Consider the following 23,538-nt stretch of genomic DNA (forward strand, 5'->3'; position numbering starts at 1 on the left):
TAAATATTATTGGCCAAGGGGAAAAAACCCCTCAAAACCTATAACGCCAATACCAAAAAAAAAAAAAAAAAAAAAAAAAAAAAAAAAAAAAAAAAAAAAAAAAGTGGAATCTTTCTCAAAGTAGAAAAATCCCCTTGCTTAGCTGCACAACAAGTGTGACCTAGAAGCCTGCCTTTGTCTTAGACACAGAAAGTTTATGGACTTTCCAGGCATACTTCCAGTGCTTCCTAGTCAAGCCTACTGTGTTCCTCTTTTCCAGTACAGCACTGAAGAATTAATATATAGCATCTCCTCAGGAAGACTGGCGCTACCCAGCTGCGCCTCTCTGTTGCTCCACCACTGAGTGTTGGAGAAAGGCTGCAGATGCAGTCAGTCTCAGCTCTGAAGTTGCAGCAGTTGCTGGTCTAAGTGTGAAAGAGTTGATGTTAGCTTTTGCCCTTCTTGACTGAAATCAGAACCACCTGCATAAACTTGGCTAATGAAGCCGAGTGGAAAAAGAAAACACTTCTTCTAGCAGATGCAAGCTCCAGCCAGCAGAGACTGTGCTGTTTTTTCCCACCTGAGGCAGCATCCAGCTGAGGGCCTTCTTTCTCTTCCTGTATTCCATTTCAAACTCAAAGCCAGGTTAGCTGTGGTTTGATCTATTTGACTGGATGCTTGAATGGATCAGAAGAGAGATACCCATAAAGTCATCTCAGCTGGGGAATGAGATAGACAAGCAACTAAGAGCATTGCTCTAATAATTCATTTGCAGTACATGAAAGGTAAGATCCAGTTCATTTTGACATGCACTGTGAATGTCCCAGAGAGTGCTTAGCAGGGGGACAGGAATCCCATCTGGAATTGTGGCTTTGCTGAAGCTGAGCAACAAATTAAGACCTGACGGTAGTTTCAGATTAAAGCTAAATATAAGTGTGCACAAAATCCATAAAATGGATTTTTGTAAAGCAAATTAAAAAAAAAAAAAAAACAAAACTATGCAGGGTGTCCCAAAATAAATATTTTTTTCTTGAATTGAGGTTACATTTTTTGTGTTTGTAAGTCTAGCCTAACCAGGGACTTAAGTGCATGGAAGACCCCAAAAATGCTGACTTGATGAGCATTGTACCTGTGCTTGTGAAGTGAATACACTGGTGTATATGCATGTGATACTGCATTTATATCTCTTATCCATATTTGGTAACAACAATGTTAGAGCTGCTGAACTGGCAAGATTTCCACACAACGTCCATGCTGAAACCATTAGTGCAGTGAAAAAATAAAATTGTAGTCTGTCTATATGATTTTTCTTTTCCCCAGAAAGCATAAATTGCTTTTCTTTGGAGTCAGTATCTAGATCACATACTATTTTTGGTGTTTCTTCCATGGCCAACCCAAGAAGAGCATTTTTCTACTTCAGGTCATCTTCACACTATGCAGTGTCCTCTGTTTGTGGCATGTGCTGTTTAAAAAATGGGCTATGCAGGCAGAAGTATGCTTGTGCCATTAAAAGGTGCTGTCAGTAGTGTGGGATGTGCAAGAAAAAGCAAGCATAAGTTGTACATTCAAGCCATAAAGAGTCCTCTTTTATAGTTTCATCTGTCTCAAACTATCCCAGAGGTAAGAGCTGGTAGGAGTTACAAGTATTTGTCTCCTTTTATCAGCCCATAAGGTGTCTTTTGGGGAAAGATTTTCTTCCTGTACCCCTACAATGTCATAAACATGTTACGATTCCCAGGAAGGCTGAGTAGCTGTTTCTGAAGCTGTACAGAAAGTTTTAATAAGGGAGAATTACTTCAGGATTCTGAGTCAAGGAAATAGCGTGCCTGAGAAATAATAAAGAAAGGAGTAAAAATTATTAAACTACTATGAAATTAAAAATTAATAGCATAATAAAATATGAAATGAGTAAGTATAAACAAATGAGGAAAGAACTAAGCATGCAGAGTTCAACTGTTAATCCATGCAGAATGGAGAGTTATCTGCTGAAGATTCTTATACTACTTTAGATAGTAGTAAATGCTAGTCTGACCTTGTAAGTAATTGAAAATGCTAATAAATTATTTACTGTGAACTATCTTATGGATATAGAGAGGACTGTGGCTGAAAGACTATACAGCTTAATGAAATTACATGAATCTATTTACTTAAAATAAGAAACTTATGCTTGGTGAATAGAGATTATTTAAAGCTTAGCAAAATTCAACAGAATTAGGCAAATCTGAATAAATCTTTACAGTGCTCTGCAGGGTATGTGTCCTGGATCTGGGAAGTAAATATTTCATATTGTGATTCCAACACATCTGTCAGTATGGATGTAGACTACTCAATTCTGATTTTACCAGTGACTGATAGCCAGCAAGCAGACAGTCTAGCAATCAAATATTGCTAGCTGTGGAGATTTGCTAACAGAATCCTGGGGCAATTGAACTGTGATGATGTTCTCTCCTGGTTCTGTTCCTCTGCAGCAACACTTCATTTTTCCTCTTGAAAAAACAACCAGAGATTAAGGCTTAGCATGAAATTAGAGAAAAAAAAAAGCCCTGAGAGACAGCAGGAAAGGAGAAAGGGAGAGTGAGATTACTTCAGTGGCTAGGACATGCTCAGCCTAAATGGATGATTTAGACTTACATCTCTTAATACAGTAGAGAGCTTCTCCCACTTGTCTGTCTTCTGGAAAGCCATTTCTTAAGCACCTCAATTCCTCTACTCCCTATATCCTGACAGAGATCCTAAATTCAAAATGAGCTTGAAAATTGCATTAGACAGAGGATTTCTTCCTCGGTGTTATTCTAAACCTCTGTTGTGTTTAATTTTTTTAGACATGTAAAAAACAGATTTTGTGATCTTATGTGGAAAATATAACACATTGCAAAAGCCAGCTGACACTCTTTTTTCTATAGAGATAAAATTAATGATAGTTCTTTCTTCTCAAGAAAAATGTTAGACTCTTCCTCCAAAATAAAATAATAAGTGGACTCAAGAAACAGATTTTGTATAGATTGATGTAATATGGCTAATATATCTCATGCCTTTAACTGCTTTCAAAAGTTTAATACCTTGGATTCACAGGTTCTTACTAAATGGTCGGCACTGACATGCTTTGAGTATTCCTATCTACTCCCTCTACAAGGACAAATATTTACTCGAAACAAATATCTGTTGCACACTGAGGATAGTTGACGACATATAATATATATTTCAAATATGATCTTACTGCAGGTCATTACAGATCTTCCCTTGCTGTATTTCTCCAGCCCTTCCTTAATGAATGCTGATTCTGGCATTTGTCCCCTCCTGAGCTGGAGAACTTCAGTGTGCTAGGTAATGGAGAGCTAGTCCCTTAAATACCTGTGTGTTAAAGGCCCAGACAGATTAAGCTTGATCAGTACTGTCCTGAGACAAAATCATTCATCATGTAATTAATCAATGCTTTTATTAAAGACCCTGCATATATGAACCCTAATGTTTTATCTAGTACACAGGATGGAATCACCCTGGCAATGGTCACTGCCTTTAGTGAGAGTATGGCTACTGGCTCTAGCTGTCTTCAGACAAAATGGATTGGTAAAAAAAAGAGATTTGTTTGAAGATAGCAATGTTGGAATTCTGAGGACAATTTTATCTTCTAACTAAAAAATTGTCTTAGCTGAAAATAGACAGTCTTGGGAGGAAATAAGCTGTATTGCCATAAGAGGGATCACATAGACCACCAGCACTTTCCTTTTGCCTTTTGTTGAGTGCTTTCTTTTTTCTCTGCATCTGCTAAAATTAAGATTGCAATTAACATCTCTTGGCAACAGCATGTCATGTATAACACTGCAGTCAGAATAGCAGATGATTTTCATAGAGAGGATGAAGGAGTATGAAATATATAAACTGACTTTTCCATGAGGTAACACTGTCCCCTTTACTTTCTCTCCTGTTCAGGTCATTTTAAGGATCACCACAAGAAAAACAGTCTACTTGATTTTACCTTTTTAAGTAAAGACTTTTCCTTTTTATTCTTCCAAGAATGACACTTTTGTTTGAGAGAAACTCTGCTTTACTTATTACTGATATACAGTTAAATACTTTCTGTTCCTCTGCCTTCCAGTGATAAAATTTTTAAGCAAAAAATAAAATTCATAAATTATGTGTATGCAGAGCTCATTATTCCAAGAATTTTTACCTATAAAACTGATTGCATATAAGTAAACTTAGCTGAAATAATTTTCATACCTTTCTAAGAAGAAGTCAGGATAATAAAAAAGCACTTGGTAAGTACAGTCTCTAGAAACTTTCCAATTTGCACTTTAATATAAATTGCAATTTGAGTGTATTTTTCTGATAAAAACTGCTTATAAAAGTACTCCTGTTTTCTTCATCATAAATAGATAAAACACCATATCTATCTTCATACAACCTGGAAAGAAATTATGATTTTCCAGTGTCTAACACATAGAACTAGACAAATTTTCATTTACATGGCACTAGCCTATGTATCTAAAGCCAAGGTTCACTAAACAGCTCTAGGAATATACTGCCATTCAGTTTTTCTTTCAAGTCCCAGTCTGTGGATATCAGAAGTATATTGGGGGAAATCAGTGCTGAGGCTGTCACCTGCTTTTGACTACATAGATTCCTGGACAGGAAGGAAATGTCTTTACATAGCTTTTTTTGGAAAAAAATACTGAGGCAGGCAGTAAACTTGACATTGGTGTAAGACTGATAATAATAGAGTTGAAAATAAATGTGGAAAAGAGAAACTATTTCTTTTTCATCTTGATAAATTTGCATTTGTGGTTCTCATGTCCCTCAGAAAGGAGAACCGAGCTACACTGAGCAGGACCTTCATAGGCTGGAGAAGCCAGCACAACATCAAGGCAAAGAGAAATGCACAGATGGGTGATGAGGATGGAGTAACCCCCTGCCCTGGTAGAGGCTGGGGGTGGACTGGGTAGGCAGCAGGTCTCCCAGGCTGTGGAGCCTGAGAGATATCAAGTTGAACAGAAGCCTTGTGATGTGAAAGACTTGTCATGTGCTGCACTGCGTTAGCCAGAACAGAAAGGGGAAAAGTATAAACTAAAGAGACATGTAGATGTAATATTTCCACTTCCAGGACAGATGATGAATTTTTATTCAATGAATCTTTAAAGTAGAATGCTCACATTTTGATCAGAGCAGGGCTGACAATTGTGGCCTCTTTGCCCTTGAGAAAAATGCCTTGTTGGAGTCGGACAGTGCCATTTTGTGTGCCTAGGGATGGTCACATCCTCAGCCTGCCATAGGCTCTGTTTTCCAAAGTGTTTATAATTTCTGCTTTTGCAGTGAAGGAATGAGCAGCTTCAGAGATTTCACAACCATAGACTGTCTCCTGGGTACAAAGTACAAACCTCCTTTTCAGAGAAATGTTCTATGAAAAAAAACCTGAGGGAGTTAAAATGCCATGCCTTAAAAAGTGCTCCTACATTCTCAGAAAGAGTGGTTTAGGTGTTTGTCAACACAAGCAAGGGTTTGAGTTGCTGTCAGAGTAAGACATCAAAGTTATGTCTCATTTAATCACTGTCATCCAGCTGGCAGCAAAATGGCTGAATATAAGTCACTAGGTCGAAGGTTGAAAGTGAGACTTGGAAGGGCCACAATCTACAGGTGTTAAGAAACTTTTTTGAGGAAGGGGGAACAAATAGGATCATGAGAAAAAATTGTGTTTGGGATGTGCATATTAGGAAGTCAGATGTCAGCAATTATCAGAAAAGGTTACACGCAGAATCTATCAGTTCTGGTGGTGAGTGCAGCAACCATAGCTCTGCTGTTTCCATGACCACTACATCCAATTCTTTGATGCAAAAGGCATTATTAGACCTAAGACAGTTCTGAGCAGCATCACTCAAGTGTGGGTGTAAAGCATTATCCATGATGCAGGAGTAAAGCCAAGACTCATTTATGCCTGTTAGACAATGCCATTATGTATCAATTCATGCTACTGTATATAGGGCTTTTTGCAGCTGTGTTTGAAATAAAATTTAGCTGTTGCATAACAGCCCAGGGAAGCTATTAATGTCACATAGGAATGTGGCAAAGCAAGACCATCCTTGTAATGTAAATGGTTCATGTGTGATTTTTCTGGTTGTTATGATTCTACTTCACTTTCCACATTGGTCACTGTGGATATGCCTGTAGATGCAAAAAATGAAAATTATCAGAAACGTTGCTGTGTCACTTCAGAAAACAAGATTTGATGAGCCATTTTGCTGTACTGTTGCTGAAACTGTTATGTCTCTACCTTTAGACATATATTTATATTTATATATTTTATTTTTTTCAGCTCTGATTATAGTGAACCATTTTCAATTGGGCATGAAACACTGATGGGACAAGCACTGATGAGTTTCCACATACAGTCCTGAAGCTTCATGCTAATTTGCTTCACAGGGAGAATTTTGGGATTTTTTTATTTTTTTCTCTTTTACAGGATGTCTCAGAAGGGCTTTCCTACTAAATTTAATTTGAAAACTCTCCTTTGGTCACTTACTGCATACCAGCTGCAGTTGCTTAGCATTATTTTAAGAATTCATCTTATCTCATCTGTCATAGGCCAGAGAAACAGACTTCACATCATGTTTTAAAAATTGATTTTTGGAAATTTTGTTTCTTGTGGAGTATCCTAAAGGCATATCTGCCTGTAGTATCTCATTGTAGAAGCCTTGAGAAAGCACATTACTGATCATGTATCCACGTGACATAGTGAAAATAGTTGTTGCCTTTAATATAATGTTTACGGGGTTTTAGCATATAAATGGTAGTTAATAATATTGGTTGTAACAAAGAAATAAAATGAATTCTTACTCTCCTAGAAACCAAACCCCCTAATCTGATTAAATTTGCTTCATACTGAAGATTTGAATACAAAAATGACACTTTGGACAAAATATCTCAAAGAGGAGACTCTCACAATAAATGTAGTCCTTCTTGGGTAAAACCACCTTTTCTTTCTGATTTGCCCTGACAAAGTTCTGTACCTGTAATTTTGGTGCTGTAACTCAGAGCAGGCCACTCAGCTGCTTCCTCTGGTGAGGACATACCTTTCCACCTGCTGCTCAGCATCAGCATCATATTTTTTCCCCCTGCCCATCACAGGCACGTCCCAGAGCTGTGCAATTGCTTTATCTTTTGCTGACATATTTTGACATTCCCATCCTCTAACTGCATCCAGGCTTCTAAGGTTTCTGTCTTATCAAATGCCTTGATTTTTTTGTGGACAAGTTAAATGGTCCATTTACTTTCTCAGTACAGGTATGAGCTTCATCTTTCCAGGGCTGTGGGTTGCACTCACATCTTAGAGCATTTCTAGCCACAGAAATGCAGTTTGGCCAAAGCAATACAGAATACAACAGGCTGCTGACTGACCACACTCCTCTAGACTTATTGCAGTAAACCCCTCCTCTCACCTAAATGTGACAGTATTGCAGACACAAGCACACTTATAGCCACATCTTGAGAACCATGAGGCCTCACACGAAGTTAATAACATCTGTTGCTTCTGCTTCTCCATTCAGCTTAGGAACACAGTGGAAAAACAGTACCTATAAGTTGACCCCATGTAGCCTAATATAACGTGCCTAGGCATAGCATATTTTCCTATTTTTCCTTAGGTAAAAATTGATTCCAAGTTAAATAGGTTTGAAACATAGGTTGTGAAGAAAAACATAGTGCCTTCAAAATATTGAAAAAATGAAGTTTTAGTCAAAATCACAAGGTTTAAACTCAGATGATTATAATGTGAGTTCTCAAACAAATGAGTAAGAGTACAACTAGTCTTTGGATGGAGAGTTTGGAGATCACTAGTAATTCTGAGATTTCAAACCAGGTTTCCCTTCAGTATGAGGTTAAGCATCACAGTAATGTCTTAATTTCTTAGAGATTTTTGATGCATCATGTTATGCAAATGAACTTTAGAAAAAAAGAAGAATATACCATGATTTCTCATTAGTTAATATCATATACAGGGTATAGAATGCAATCACAGACACTCATAAAAATGGCACAAAAGCAGGAGAATCCTAAAAAGAAAGGCTAAGTTCCTTGTATATCTCAAAGCAGACTAGAAAATAATGAAAACAAAACTTTCTTATTTGTCATAAGGATTATGGTAGAAAGGAAAAAAGGAATAGTAGAACTTTCTATCTTGTCATTAACAAAGAAATGTCTGAGTGAAAAAATTACTCATATCTGTATAGGATATGTATCACAAATATTAGAAGGTTTTTTAAGGATTATCCAGATATTAGTATTTGTACAATAAAAAGTGCATGTTAAGTATTTACAATTTATTTTAGAGAACCCTTCAAAATATCTTCCTTCTCTAAATGGAAATGGAGAAAACCTTCCTTTCTCTTGGGGCAGCACTGCAGTTGTGATAAAACTCAGTGCTGGAAAGCACTCCTCCTTAATTTTGGTCGTAGCAGGACATTCCTTATAAACACCACTTATTCAATTTTTCTCTCCCTGACATTTCAGCAGAATCCAAATGAATCATTCTAATCTTAAATTTTAAGACATGTTTAATCATACTGGAGAGCAAAAATTAAAAGATATATGGATCAGAATGGAAGAGTTTTAGCTTTTTTTTTTATTTTTTTTTTCTCCAGAGAATATCTAAACTGTGCATTCTTAGGCTTTGCTTTTCAGGATTATTGTGCTTGTGATTGTTCAGTTATTGAAATAGTTTTTCACAATTAAAAACATAATAACTATATTATTTATGTTAACCCCCTCCTTTTTCAAATAATTCCAGAGATGAGCTAAATATTTCAGTTCAACAAAGGCCTCAATTCAGTATCATAGAATTAGAGAATTATAGAATGGCTTGAGTTGAGAGACCCTAAAGATCACCTAGCTCCAACTCCCCTGCCATGGGCAGGGACACATTTTACTAGACCAGATGGCGCAAAGCCCCATCCAACCTGGCCTTGAACTCTTTCAGGGATGGGGCAGCCACAGCTTCTCTGGGCACCCTGTTCCAGTGCCTCACCACCCTCACAATAAAGAATTTCTTCCTGATATCAACACCTACTCTCTTTCAGTTTGAATCCATTCACCCTTGTCCTGTCACTGCATTCTCATGTCTGGTTTGTACACCTGGCCATTGCACACCAAGAATCCTTTCAGCTCATTCACACTGCCCCCTTGCTGTATGAACTAGGGCAGGGATAACTTGGCAGCCCCGTGTCCCTTTTTCCTGACTGAGCCAGACTATGGTTAGTGCACTGCATATAGACCTTTGGATTTCAGCAGTTCTTCAGATCCCACATTGTAAATGTGGTCACGGCACCTACTGAACCATTAAAGCCCCTGACTGAACAGTTTTTTAATTATTTCAGTTCTATTTTCTTAGGGTGTCTAAAATTAAAGTTCAGTATTCAGGTAGTTTTAGTTTGTTTGCCAGTTATTAAGCCTGCATTACCTTGTACAAAGCACCTGCATGTTTAACCCTCTTCTGAATTCAGTGAGAACATTTAAAATATACCCCAACTGTAACATTTATTACAACAAAAAATGTTAAATATCTTTTCAGTTCTAATCACTTTCCTACCTGTATTGTAATGCTTGGTGCAGTAACATAAATCCTTTTCTTCTTTCAGCAGAAACTGTGGCAGAGTGAGACCTTCTGCTACTTGAACCGCTCCCTTTTCTTGCCACTCAAAAATGAGATCATTCATTGTGTATCCAACTAAAACAAAGAAAAAACCCAAATAAACTCTAAGTCTGCTGCAAAGTTTGAAAAGCAGTAACATATCAAATTACAATATTTTAAGTAAATGTTATACAAAGGAGGTAATACAGAGGGTCTGCTTGTACCTGTTAATTGCAAATTTTTATCTACCATTCTATACCACACTGAATTGGAGGAGACAAAACAGCTGTCTTATGAAACTCTTTTAAATCCTTATAATTAGATGGTCTATTAATCGATTCAACAAAAGCATTTAAATTAGCTAAACATCCAAATCTCTTTGGTGCTTGGGAACATCCTTTTCTCCTGAACCCATGAAGGATAAAATAGGCCCTTTACACTCAGATCTCTTCCTCCTTTTACTTGAGGTGAGACGTGGATTGTCAAAGTTATGCTTATGGATTATGTCAGTTTGAATGGTTAAGTGCAAATTGTTCAAAGACAACAATGTATTGAAAATTCTGCAGTAGTATTAGTTGAATTGAAAAAAATTGCTTTTCTCTCAAACTGGAACAAGCCGTGGGAAAGCAATCTTCTCATATTAACTGACTGTGACATACAATGATATTAATAAGCACTCAGCTTTAATATTCAGACTCCTGCACTTATCCATACCTCATGCATGTGTATAAGATTAGCTATAACAGCAAAAGACATACTAATCAAGGCCCAGATGTTGCAACAGACAAGTGCTTTTTCCTTCTATTTCCCTCTCTCAGATAAATATTTGCATGGGATATCACTGGGGAAAATATCCCTATTTCTTCTGAATATGTGATCTGTTAACTTTCCCAGGCATTTCATTCTAATTTTCTTTCTAAATAAATTTTATCTGGTTATTGCAACTGGAGAAAAAAAAAGGCTTCATATTTTCATTCAAGTTTAAGCCACCTAAACTAGAAGAAGTAGAAGGTAAAAGGAGATTTTTTTAATCTGATTTATGTAGCTTTCAGCTTCATTGCAATATTTCCTTTCTGCTTTAGTCCAATACTAACAAGCTGTTGAAAATAACCTGCTGAGAACCAGAAATTCTTTTAACCTTTCAGTAACAAATTACTGTTAAAATTATATTGTTCAGAACTTTCAAAGAGTAACTGTCTGCACAAAATTACTGACATTTTGAGTTTCAGCAAAAAATGGACCTCTTTGCTGTATGGGCATATATTTTACTCCATTATATTCAGTGACTTTGTTAATCTTTTAATACACTTATAAATGGCATTCAGTGACCTGATCTGCTAACCTGAAAACTGAAATAAATTTCCTATTTTTTTGATCTATGTTGAATGAAACTAGGAGCTAAGAATTTTTTTTATAAAACGTTTATAAATGAAAAAAATATTTTCAACACTTCTTCCTTCTAAGTTTGCTAAGTTCTTGATGTTTCTTTTGGGAAGAACCTTTATACAGGGTATTCACAGGAACTCAGGCTGGCTGTTGATTTACTTGGCACTTTTTTTGAGTCTGGATCAATATGATAAAAATGAGACCACCATATCCTTTTAAATAAGTCATTAAGATCAGGCGTTGCTCAAGCCACTACAAGCATATATCAAGAAAACTCTTTTGTTATTGACTGAATGATATTCCATAAACAAAGCTAAAATTCACTATTAAATGCCATAAACTGAAAAATCAGAAGTATCTATCTTATCAAACTTTTCATGAATTCAGACAAAAAGCAGTTGTGTGTAAAGCAGATTACTTGAAGCATGTAGATTATGGCCAGAAGTGATATTCCCTGAGTAAAATTCATTGAACTGGCAAGAAACAACTGATGTGTCAAAATGTGTTTCACTAAAACAGGCTCATTCATCTCTAATGCATGCTTTTAATTTTGATTTTCTACCTGCCCACTAATTCTTCTATAATGCAGTATAGTACAAATAATAGCAGCATATTCAAAATGCTGCTGTACTAATTAATTTTTGTAATGTTTATATTTTAAATGCCCAAATATAGTGTTAGCATTCAAAACTAACCTTGTAAGTAAAGGTCATAGTCATAAATTAAAAGGGTCTTAAAATATAGAGAACTTAATGAATATGTGAGTTTCTGTTATACCAAACAAATCTAAAATAGTATAATGCTTCCACTAGTATGTTAAATTAAATCAGCTTGAATGAAATAAAAAGAAAATGTATTTTTTCAACTAATTTTATGAAGAGGACCTGCTGAACAGCACACTGCTTAACACTCAGAATGTTCATGGTACTGTGTGCATTGCCCATAAGGGGAAAAAGACATTTTTATAGAAATCACTCCTGAAAACAATTAGTGGTTACCATAGTGTAGTATTCATGCTATTAGAGTTTAGGTATGTGGTGTTATGTATGCAATGATCCTAAAATACAGTCCCCTGGCACACTAATTTTGGGACCCCTGCTGATTAATTGTAATAACTGTTCCTGTCCTGTTCTAGAAATACTAAATCTGAAGTCCACCTGAGCTTTTGATTCTTGCCTACTTGCTACCTGATTAACAAATGTGCATTATCTTTAAAACAATTTAAAAAAAAAAAGTCATTCAGTAACATAAATTTAACTAAAAGTCTAAATGCCTGTTGCTGATACTGGTCTGCTTTTGGAGATTAGAAAGACAATGTATGTATTTTCCAAATGTCTATGAGATAAAAAATCTGAGAAGTTGTGTTCCATTACATGGTTATCACTGTACAAATGGAGCAGTGAAAGTGTGTCTTGAAATGTGAAGGCTCTATTCTGAATGGATACGTGGCTACCTGTACAAACTTGTGTTATATGTGTCAGTTATATTGTTAGACATATTATGTAACTTGTAGGAACTGCACTGAAATATGTAGCAGTTATAAAGAACAAGAGATTTCTCTTTAGGGCTTATAAGGGATTAACTGCACCCCAGCATGATACTTAGCCTCTCATTAAACCAGAAACTTTTCTTTTTTACTATGAGGTGGTGTTGGTGACTATTATAAATTGCTACCAGATATTTTTATTACCAGTGGCTGGGAAGTACAGTGTTATATAGGGAATTCCTAGTGGATAAATGTTATTGTTGAAAAAAGGGCAGTCAGTCATTAGCCTAGGTAGTATATGAGGGTGCAGCTCACTGGTGCAAAAAGTGAAACTTATTCTGCATGAACAGCTGAGAGCAATGGAGGCTATAATCTAGCACGGACTTCAGGACCAGCCCAACCTAACTAAGTCAAGTGGACTAGTAAAGGTTTCTGTCACTGAAACACAGTGCACTAGGGTTTGAGTTTGCAGGGCATGAAAGAATGAAGGCTGGCAAGGGAAGTTGTTAAATAGTGTTTTAAGGGACAAACACCAGCTTCTGTGGCTGAAGAAGAGGGCAGTCAGCAATGTATTTAGTTTTGTCTGGCTACTGTGCAGTACTCGCTCTTACTTAATTCTATAAAGGTGTTACTAATGATTCAAAATCTAAATGGTATCATCATGGAACTATAAAGAAAGGACAGAAAAAACAACCTTGTTATGTTTGAACAGTGGTGCTCAGGAGTTATAGGGCTGGTTAGGTTACATTAATACTGTCTCTATTAACCCAAAGTCTGAGGTCTTGTACCTTTAAAATGCAAAAGGAGGCAGCAAATTGTTGGTAATTATATGAAAAAGACATCATCCTGGGAGGAGAACATTTCCAGGAGGAGCTTTCTCAAGAACTGTGTGAATGCATGGCACTGTAGCCTCTATGCACTGCAGTTCTCTTAAAGAGACAAGTAATTTCCAGGAGCCTGAAGTCATTCCAGGTAATTAGCTAATGAAGCATATAATGGCAGAATGAGAGCTCTGCCAGAGATTAATATGATGAATTAGGGAACATTTATAATTTACTAGAAGGGAAGAAGGCCAGAAAAAATTGGGAAACTTGGGTTTGGTCTGCAGAAATACTATTTTAGAAAACAATGTTTTCTGAAACAGAGTTGGTGGTAAGTGTGACAAAATGAAAGTAAAATCTGTCACACTAACAGAGGGAGAAGGTGGAAGAGATAAGGCCTTGATGAAAAGTAGTTCTCAGGACTTGTGTCTGGAATAGTTGATGGAGGATTTTGAATAACTGGACATCAAATAAAATGAAATTGTAGTGGTATTTTATTTAGTTGGTGTAATCTATAAAAACATACATGCATAGTAACTTTAGCCTTTAGACACCACTGAGAATTTTTTAGCTAGAGTGAAAATTTTCAGCATTTTCAATTACAGGTTCCAGGAAAAATTTCAGGAAAAAACAATGTGATCCTGCTGAAATATTTCTAAGTATCAAGGGCATCTACAGTGTCTTGAAAGAAAAACCAAACTTTTCCCTTGGTTTGACTCATCTTTCCCAGAAAAAAAATATCTTTTCAAAAACAGTGTTGACAAGTTGTTTTCAACACTCATATGAGGTTCCTGAAAGAAAGAATTAGATTATCTATAGGGGTTTTTTTACCCCTATAGGTAGTCTAATTCTACCATTAAAAATGAATATCAACTTTTCATTCATCCAATTTTGAAAGTATAAGACTAAAGCCTGCCTTAAATAAATAGAGTCCCATTCAACCCACATCAGTCCACATTACTCTATAGAACTTATTAGAACCAAGATGTTTATATCAGTGGCATGCTAAAAGTAGGAAGATTTTATTTTAGCTAATTCAGTATCAGTGGTAGGCATTAAAAGCACATTATCTCATAGACAAGACAGTGAACACCCAACAATTTTGTCTTGAAGAGTTGTTGAAGTGTCTAACATCTCTTCTCCTGCCTCCCCAAGGACTACACCCTTACAGGAACTTTTTATTCCAGGCAAGCAGCTCCCCTGTACCATCAGAGACTCCACACCTTTGAACTGTCATTGTCTTGGCAATTCCAACATAATTCCTTTATCACACCTGCTGACACGGTTTTATTTGCTTTGTCCATCCACCTTTAGCAAACATTTCCAAGCCATGAGCAAACTTGTGATCCAGCTGAATATCAATATATCCAGTAAATTTTCTACTCATTCTTTTTCCTTACAGGAAGGCTATGCTTCCCTTGTGTCATTTAAAAATCCCTACAGGTATATTGAAACCCAACTCTTTTCCTCATGCTCAATAAACAGACACATGCTCAGCACGAAACAACTGAGCAGAGTATTTTTTTTTTTTTTTGTAAAAGAGTTTAGTTTAACTACAGCATTTATTTTTTTTAATCCCAGTGATCTATCTAAATTCCATTCTCAATTCTTTAATTTTTTTGTAAGGTACAGGTCCAAACCCATCAATTCTTTAGGTCTGCAATTGAAGCAAGAACTACAGTCATGTTGTTCTACTCTTCTGTTGGGCATCCCAACAGTTTGCCTCCAGGACAGGTTGCCTTCACATTACTGTTCCTAAGAGCATGACAGACATTTGAATTGAGCCCTAAATTCCCAGCAATATAGCAGGGGGAAGATATGACAGAGCTAAGGAATCTGGCTTTGGCTTGAGGTTAGAACAAATTCTTCTACATTATGCACTAAATATATTAGCTTCAGAAATGAGCTGTGATTCATTTCAAGGCTAAATTTGTGTTGGAGCTCCAAGAAGGCAGGATTTTATTCAATGTACATCTGAGCTGCTTTGCAAAATGTCTGCCCCTTGCACTGCCCTCTAAGTCGTTCTGAAGGAATCTCTCCCTGGGCAGTTATAGGTTTATTCTTCTTAGCCCGAATTTTGGAAAAGAATAACATTTCAGCTCAGCACTCTAGCACATCTCTCAAACCTCCTATTCTTGCTGAAGCCTCTAGGTGTTCACTTATCACTTTTATTCTAGTTTCTGTCTGTCAGCAGCAGTTGTATAGTTCCTACGGCCCTTTCATCCTGCATTGGTCAGGAGCTGATGACTACAAGTATGCTGATCTTTGTAGCTGTGTGTCATGTCTCCCTTCAGATAGACACAATTGTTTGAGTCACCCATCTGCAGAATAAAAACCTGAGCATGGCCTGAGCAGCTGATAATTTTTGTGCTGCTGAAATGGAAAGGAGAGAAGCAGCATGGTTCTACACCTTCTGGCACAGACAGGCATTGACCTAGTGTGTCCATAATTTCTGTTATTCAGGTAGAGACCTGAGAATTCCCCGGCAGATGAGAAATACGCTCCAGTTATTTTATCTTTCCTATGTTGTCTTTGTGCTGTTCTGGGAAAAGGAAAAATGTGCACATACTTTTCTGTAATGCATTAACTTTTACTGCTGCAGCCTGCAGTAAAAGTTAATCTTTCCACTTGCACAATCGCCAAATTAGAGACTGGGGGGAAAGAAATTGTGCAAATAATCATGTAGTAGAGAGGGAATTTTTTTTAACAATCCAGATGACAGGAGCATGATTGCTTAGAAAGACTAAAAAGCCTCCATAAATCAAAAGGGGGAAAAACAGGGCCACTGTTTAATTTAAAAATCAACATCAAATTAAAATTATGAGGTAAGAAAGTGTTTTATAAATTACCTATACTGCTTTTCATAGTATTTTTTCTTTTGTAACTTAGTCTTTTCAATATTCTTTGAAAATTCAGGGATATTAAATGTCACATAAAGTTATAATTGTAATTTTTGAGTAAAGGAATGCTGTGAGGTAAAAGAGAAACTTAAAAAGGAAAGACAACAAGCTCTAGCATATGAAAGAAAAGCATTTCTTTCCAGGGAGATAGGCCACAGAAATAAATACGTATCTAGTTGACATTTCTTTGTATCTTATTCAAGCAGAATAAAACTAAAATTATCCCACATGCCTATAGGCTTCCCTGGTGTAAGGCATAGAACTGTAGAAGGGATTATTTCATGTGTGCATTTTCATTTGTTCCTTTTCTAAGATAAAAAGCAGCTATTCTATCTGCTGAGAAATCATTTGGTAAAATAAATCCTTTAAAAATAGAAGACATTTCTACAGAAATATTTTTCAGACACTTCATGATCTAATGAAGTACTTTTACCAGGGCCAAATCCAGCTGCTCAGACTGACCTTGGAGAAAACATTACATGAACCAGCTAAAAATAAAGCTATCATTTGGGAATAAAAACTATACATGATTTTTTTTCTCTTAGAATTTTCTATGATGGAGCAACAGTATCAATACTGAAGGAAAGTAACCAGTACTAAACGAAATTACTACTTAAAGAGAGACAAAACCTATGATCTCTCTAATTGTCAGTCTTTGCAACCCAGTGGTAAGATGAGTAGAAAAAAAAAGATGAGCGATTCTAATTTTTTTAGTGACACATTCTGGAACACGGCTTGCAAGACACAGTTTACAGAAACTGTGAGACAAATGGGCCTTGTAAATTCATAATGTACAACCTCCTACACAACTTGGAAAAAACAGCAATGATCACCACTTCAAAAAGAAACATCTGGAAGCACGGTTACTGCTGTTTTGCTCCTGCAAACACTTTGGTTTCTTATAACATAGACATGAGAGGACTGTGTTTTCTGTTTTGAACCCAAATGTCTTCCACTTCCCCAGACAAGGCATTAACCACTGGGGTTACTGCTTTGATCCCTCTGTTTACGTTGTCTCAGTGCACCAAAAAATGCAAGGCAGACAGCCAGAGCAGAGTATGACACTGTGGCCTAGAAATTAGAGATGCTTGGATGGAATCAGGCTCTCAGGGTTATGTCAGCTCTTACCTCAGGAGAATTGATGTGAAGCCTGGGAAAATGCCAAATGCACCCATCCTCCTTTTTCTGCTATAATTTTAAATAGAACTAGATGCCTTTTCTTAGCCAGAGAGTCTGGAATTTGAATGTTTCTGCTCATCCTTTCCTAAGTTTTGGAAATTTGGAAAACTCTCATGTAAACTACATTTTTTTCCCCCCTGGTTACTCTTCTTTCTGGCATGTAGATATTTTTTGTAACACTTCTAAGTTGTTTATTTCCAGACAAACTGGCTATGGACAGGTGAATTCCTGCTCTCAAAGGTCTAGGATCTTGCAGCTTAGGTCACTGTACATATCTGTTTTGGATCTGTCCCAACATAATCTCGGGGAACTGCTGCCTTGTTCTTGCAAACCTAACTGGTTATTCTCCTATCAGACATGTAAGCATATCCAGAGCTCCCACATGCTGCAAAATTTTCTGCCTCAGGCCATCATCTTTTCCCATAGTCTGTTTTTTGATGTCTGAAGTTACAGGTAAAATAGAATTAGACAAGGCAATATGGGAAAAGCTTTATTACTTGCAGTTTCCTTATGAAATCAAGTTGATCTTTCTCTGTGAATAAAGAATTTGAAGGACTCATCTCTATTTTCTTCAGCTCTTCTTTTGTGAGAACCTCGCTTTACCATGTGAATGTGCAGCTGGGAATTTACTCCCACTGAACTCAATGATTAAAAACAAGACTTCAGTGAAAAATGTTCTGCTGGAAAACACAGTAGAACATCTACAGTGCTATTCAACTAATAAATGCTGGTTCCCTGTGGTGTAGTTTGTGGGAACTGTGGGCTGGTGCAAGGTTTCTCTAAAGCAAGACAGATGCCTGTTCAAGAATACTCAGTTGTTGTCTGACCTGTCCTCACAACAGCTGAAAGAGAGGAAAAATGCAGCTCAGTTTTATGAAACTGTTAAAGCAAAAGCTTCATAAATTTTCAAAGCATTTTTTAATGATACATTTTGCTTGCTCAGTCAAACCCTATGATACTTCCTCTTTGAAGCATAGTAGCATTTAGTGAGTGTACCTGCCATCTGCATGTACTCTGATGCAACTGCCTCCTGTCAACCTTTTGTTTAGTCACATTAATTATACAGGTTATCAGTAGGATTGTCTGCTCACGTTGACTGTGGAGTTTTGCTCACATCCTGGATACATAACATTGTCCTAAATTCCTTGACATTTGCAGCAAATAAAGATCTCTCCATTTTAGTCAAGGAAATTTCTGCTGTCAGATTCAGCTGTTGCCCTCATATTGAAAGGCTGCTCCATAATGTTACCATCTGTCCATTGTAATAAAAGATAGATCTGGCTTTTATGCTCACCCTGCAATAGTCTATAAATAGCATACCATACAACAAACAGCTCTGATATACTGACTGATAGATAATTACCTCCCCTTCCCCTGGGTGCTGCTTTGTTCCAGTAAAAGAAGAAGAAACCTCCAAAAAATGTTAATAAAATTATGTTTGTTGTGTTTCTGATCTATGATATGTTTCAAATAATCCAATATGTTTGTTCTAATGCACAATTATTTTATTTTTGAAATATTTTACTTATTTGTCCCAAAACTATAAATCTAGATCTTTTAGATGAATACTTCTTAATCTGTCTTGCTCCTGTCATTTATTTTCACAAACTTCAGATTGCTGGAAGCTTTCAAAGAATACTTTACCTTATTTTATATTTGTTCTTTGCATCATTAGGAGAATTTTTCTGCTACAGCTGTCTTTCAAATTCCCCTCAATTTAAGGGAAACAGCAATCCCCAAATACTACATATCACAAGGATAATGAGAATATAATGCATCAGACAGAACAGCTGATTTCTCCTTTTGTGAGTGTGTTTGTGCCTTGAAATGGCATAGCTGCTTTAAGCTTTCCATCCTCTTTTAAATAACAAGATATCAAGGTAAATGATAAGTAAAGTATATGATATGTTAGAATATAATTTTATTTCACATAAAGTCCCATTAATCACTTCTTTAAGTTATTCTTATGTTTCCTTTATGCTCTCCATATTATTTACCTCCTGCATGTGTGGACACAGAAAGACTTATAGTGAAACCCTATATGCAGAAATTTTGTATAAACTGTCACTGAATTTAATGGTAACTTCAGATTTACACAAAACTCTTGATTTTCAGTTCAAATAGGTATGAAAGAACCTCTTCCTCTTAAAATCAAGTATATTTCACAGATTCTATTGATAAAATAGAAGATTCATTTTGAAAATTTGTTCTTGTACCACTACAAGGGGTTTTCCTACCTCCTGTATAGCTGTTGTAATCTCTGCAAAAGTATGTATAGGATAATATATCATGCAAACTTACAGCTTTCCAGCTGCATTATACATGTTTGCACGTCCATTGGAAAATTTTTGAGATCCATGGGACAGGAAAGTATTAAAGTCAATCTGAAAGAACACAAAAAAAACCATTAAAAACATACCCCCCCAAAAAGCCATAGAACTGTGATGGAAGAATGCATGAATACAACGTAAGCAATTAGAAATAGAATACAGGTTTCAGTAGAAAGGTCTCAAAAAAGGTCTCTATTAGCTGAACCCATCTAACTCAGCCTAGTATGACAGCATGGAAAAAAAATTACAGACTTTCAGAAAACTAAATTTTTCAGTAGGGTTGCCTAACTTAATCAAAAGTCTAAAGGAGTGCAGCAACAGTGTGCATTTTTGTGCTACAGCAGAATTATTGCACTGTTCCAGTATTTCAAACCCTTGGCATAAACCTTACCCAAATTTGCAAGAATTTCATAATACATGTCAGTAGTCATGGTGGAAAAGTAGTTTTATGTGTTACTGTCCTAAAAGTGCTTAAAATGTCAACACAAAGGCTTAAAGAAACATTTTATGATATTGATATAAACCAAAATATGGCTACAATTTTGAACTGTAGCTGTGCATCAGTGTTAGTCCTTATGCTTTCTGTGAAATTCTTTGCAAATTATAGGCAAAGAGGTATTTTTAAATTTTAAATTTTAAAAATTATTTTATTATTTATTATAATAATTTATAAATTATTTACAATAATTTATCTTTCGAGTAGAACTTCTGTGAGAAATCAGAAAGAAGAATTTATAAGAGATAAAGGCACATGTTTTCCCTCCCTAGATATCTGTTCATGATTCAGAGCCATGACTCTACCTTCATTAATCAGTTCAGTTGTTCAGTTGATAGAATGTCCTACAAAAACCTGAGGGCACACAGTTCAATTACTTACACATAAGGCTATTCTAGCATGGCAGTGCTCTAATCCCCCTCTCTTGAACCCATTCCCCTGTTTTTGGCACTGGGGCTAAAGGGAGGTGGATGATAGCTGGCAAGTATATATATTTATTTTACTTTTTTGTTTGTTTGGTGTTTTTTTTTTAAATATTGTTTGTTTGTTTGTTTGTTTTGTTTTGTTGGTGACCAAACTTCCTTGATTCATTGTTGCTATAATTTCTGTTCAGCCAAACAATGATAGAGCTGCATGGGGAGAGTCTGAGAAGGGAAGTCAGACCCATCCCTCATTCCCATGCTATTACAAATAGTTCCAAAGGCAAATTCTGGCTAGTAGGCTGCTAACACAGCAAATTATTTCAGAGGCACCTGGACTTTACTTTGTGCTTCAGTAAACATTTTAGTACTTTATATTAAGTATTCATTGAGCTGGGAACTTTTACCTTCCATTAATTTCTTGTCCATATTGTCCCAATGCAATTAGGGATGAGGAGATATTAGGGAATGAAAGAAAGAAGCAAATTTAGAAACTTTTTTTTTCCTTTTAATATCAGCACAATAGCAATTATTATATCTCCCCTTATCAGAAGGTTAACTCACTCAACTAAACTAAACTATATGGCAATGATATGATTTTAAATTTATTTTTAGAAACTGTAATAGTTATTAATTAAATCAAGACAACATAAAATTTCTGGCTTCATAAGAAACAGAGGAACTATCTGGTTTCTGCTTTCAGCACAGTTGATGTTTGCCTTTGTAATTTAATATTATACTATTTCTCACATTTGGGGTTTTTCAACCCATTTCATGTGGCCATGAACTTGGTCTGAATTGTATTGAAGTTGCAATCCAAACTTGTTTCAGCTAAGGGGTGGGGTACTGTGTGTTGAGTGTATTTGGAAGGAGTAGGGCAAGGCAGGGAGTTATTTGATTAGAGTGGAACAACAGCCAGTGCCTCCTGGGGCAACTCAGGCAGTCTGCAGATAATTGATTTAGATCTATTTCTACTTGAATCCAGAGAAGGAATCATTTTAATCTACTTTGAATCTGTTTCTAGTAACAGAAGACATGTTGTAACACTTATGTTCCCAGAGTGGCAGACAAGCCTCCTTTTGGGTATGACATCCTCATAAGAATTTTAACCCAACCTTCTCCTTGTGTAATCTTGGAGAAATGCTGCCTAATGGCACTGGAAGGAGCAAAGGAGGAAGGAGACTCTTGCCACTGACGCATCCATGCAAGTCATAAAGTTTTCTTTTTCTCCAGTACACAAAGTGTTTAGATTCCCAATGTCTCTTCAAAGAGTCTAATTATACATTAATTCAATGTCATAAAAGCATGCAAAGCAAAATACTGAGTGAACAATAGCATATTTATTTTGAAAAGAATAACATTTTGCACAAGTGAGTCACTGCTTCAATACCAAATCTAGTGGGACATTAGCATACTTATATCTAATATGTTTCTCATTAGACTGGGTTTTTTGAAGACAGTGGTAAAATGCTTACTGATGTCTGTATTAAAAAGAAAGTGATGGGAAGAGAAGTGGGATAATTAGATTTTGTCAATACTTATGATTACTGCTTTCATCTTCTTAAAACCTTTTCAAAAATTTACTTTCCAGTTTTCTCTCCATTTTCAGAGATGAGTAAATGACTACTCTTTAAATGTCATACTTCCTCAAACAAGCCAGGTTTTCATGTTGAAGTGCAACTGCAATATCCAGAAATGGGGAAAAGAAGTAAAATTGGATTGTCATGACATTGGAGGCCACAGACTGTGAAACCTGTATATAGGCCAACTCAGATTATAATACTACAGGATTGTTTGGTCTGTGTCCCAGTCCCTCTAAGCTCAGCACCTGTACTTTAAAATGGGAAATAATTTTTTCTTATTACTTTTACTATGTGCATGCCTAATGAATGATCGTTTTCTATTTTAATATAAACAATGACAAAATTCTGCATTCAAAACTCACACATAATAGTTCTGCATGACTAGCAACTGAATATATGTTTTAGAAAATCCTAATTATACTTTTGAACTTCTATCTGAAAAAAAAGACATTAGAGACTCACCTGATGGAATAAAGTACATTTCCATTTTTGAAAATCCGCAGCAACTTATTATCTGTTGTAACTTCATGAAAGTTGGCACCTTTTTCGTTAGCAAAGAACAAATCAGGTTTCCAAATGGAATCCAGCATGGATGGATCTAAATCTAAAGAGTCATCTGGATATTCACTGTATGCAAGGCGTGGATCATTCCAATTCTGACGGAGAAAGATGTTCACTCGGTAATCCTGAATAAAAGAGAAAACAAGCAAAGCTTTATCAAGCATAGGGATTTAGCTTTTATTTCATTTCTTAGCCATGTAATCCCCTGTCCATCTGTGGATGACAAAAGAATTACTTAGCTGAATGCCAGAATGATACCTATTTATATTAGTGGGGACACAATGGATAAGAATAAAGATGCATTTCAGGGCAATCGAAAAAAATCCTAAGATAAGGAAATCCAACCTCCATGTACAGTTCATATAATTCCATATAACTCTACCCTATCTATCTACCTACTCTATCACAAATTTGTCTTGAATTTGAATTGAGAAGCATAAAAAGAGTTGTACAGTGTTACCTTTTTCTGCCCAAACCCCGGCAGAGGTATTCCCACTTCCCTCGCTCTCTGACAGTGAGGATCTGTCCCACTTTAAGGGAGGTTAAATTAATTGTTTTCTCTCTCTCTTTAATCCTTACTTGTTTTAGACCCACCACATAGGCTTTCTGTGCCTCAGTTCCCTACGGAACATTGTGTGAGCAGTAACTTGCCATATGGCAGTCTGAGGAGGGCACGTGTTCCTCCTCTCTTCAAATAGGGTAGAGACACTATAAATCTTTATGATAAATTAGACTAGCTATGAGTGCAGTCACCTGAATTTCTACAGAAAGTCCTGTCTTAA

At 36.2% G+C, this 23,538-nt stretch overlaps 1 protein-coding gene across 2 annotated transcripts in view; it reads right to left on the minus strand.

The window, feature by feature from the left end:
* GLRA3 (glycine receptor alpha 3) overlaps positions 1–23,538 on the minus strand; it is a 76,467-nt gene that overhangs the window by 12,661 nt on the left and 40,268 nt on the right. For both annotated transcript variants that reach the window (XM_041479940.1, XM_041479941.1), the window contains 3 exons: positions 22,658–22,881; positions 19,669–19,751; positions 9,554–9,691 (listed from right to left, as the gene is read on the minus strand). In XM_041479940.1, coding sequence (XP_041335874.1) covers positions 9,554–9,691; positions 19,669–19,751; positions 22,658–22,881 — 445 coding nt within the window. The remainder of the gene's footprint in view (positions 1–9,553; positions 9,692–19,668; positions 19,752–22,657; positions 22,882–23,538) is intronic.

This window comes from Pyrgilauda ruficollis, unplaced genomic scaffold, assembly GCF_017590135.1.
Source record: "Pyrgilauda ruficollis isolate IOZ18807 unplaced genomic scaffold, ASM1759013v1 scaffold5, whole genome shotgun sequence".
Classification (NCBI taxonomy): domain Eukaryota; kingdom Metazoa; phylum Chordata; class Aves; order Passeriformes; family Passeridae; genus Pyrgilauda; species Pyrgilauda ruficollis.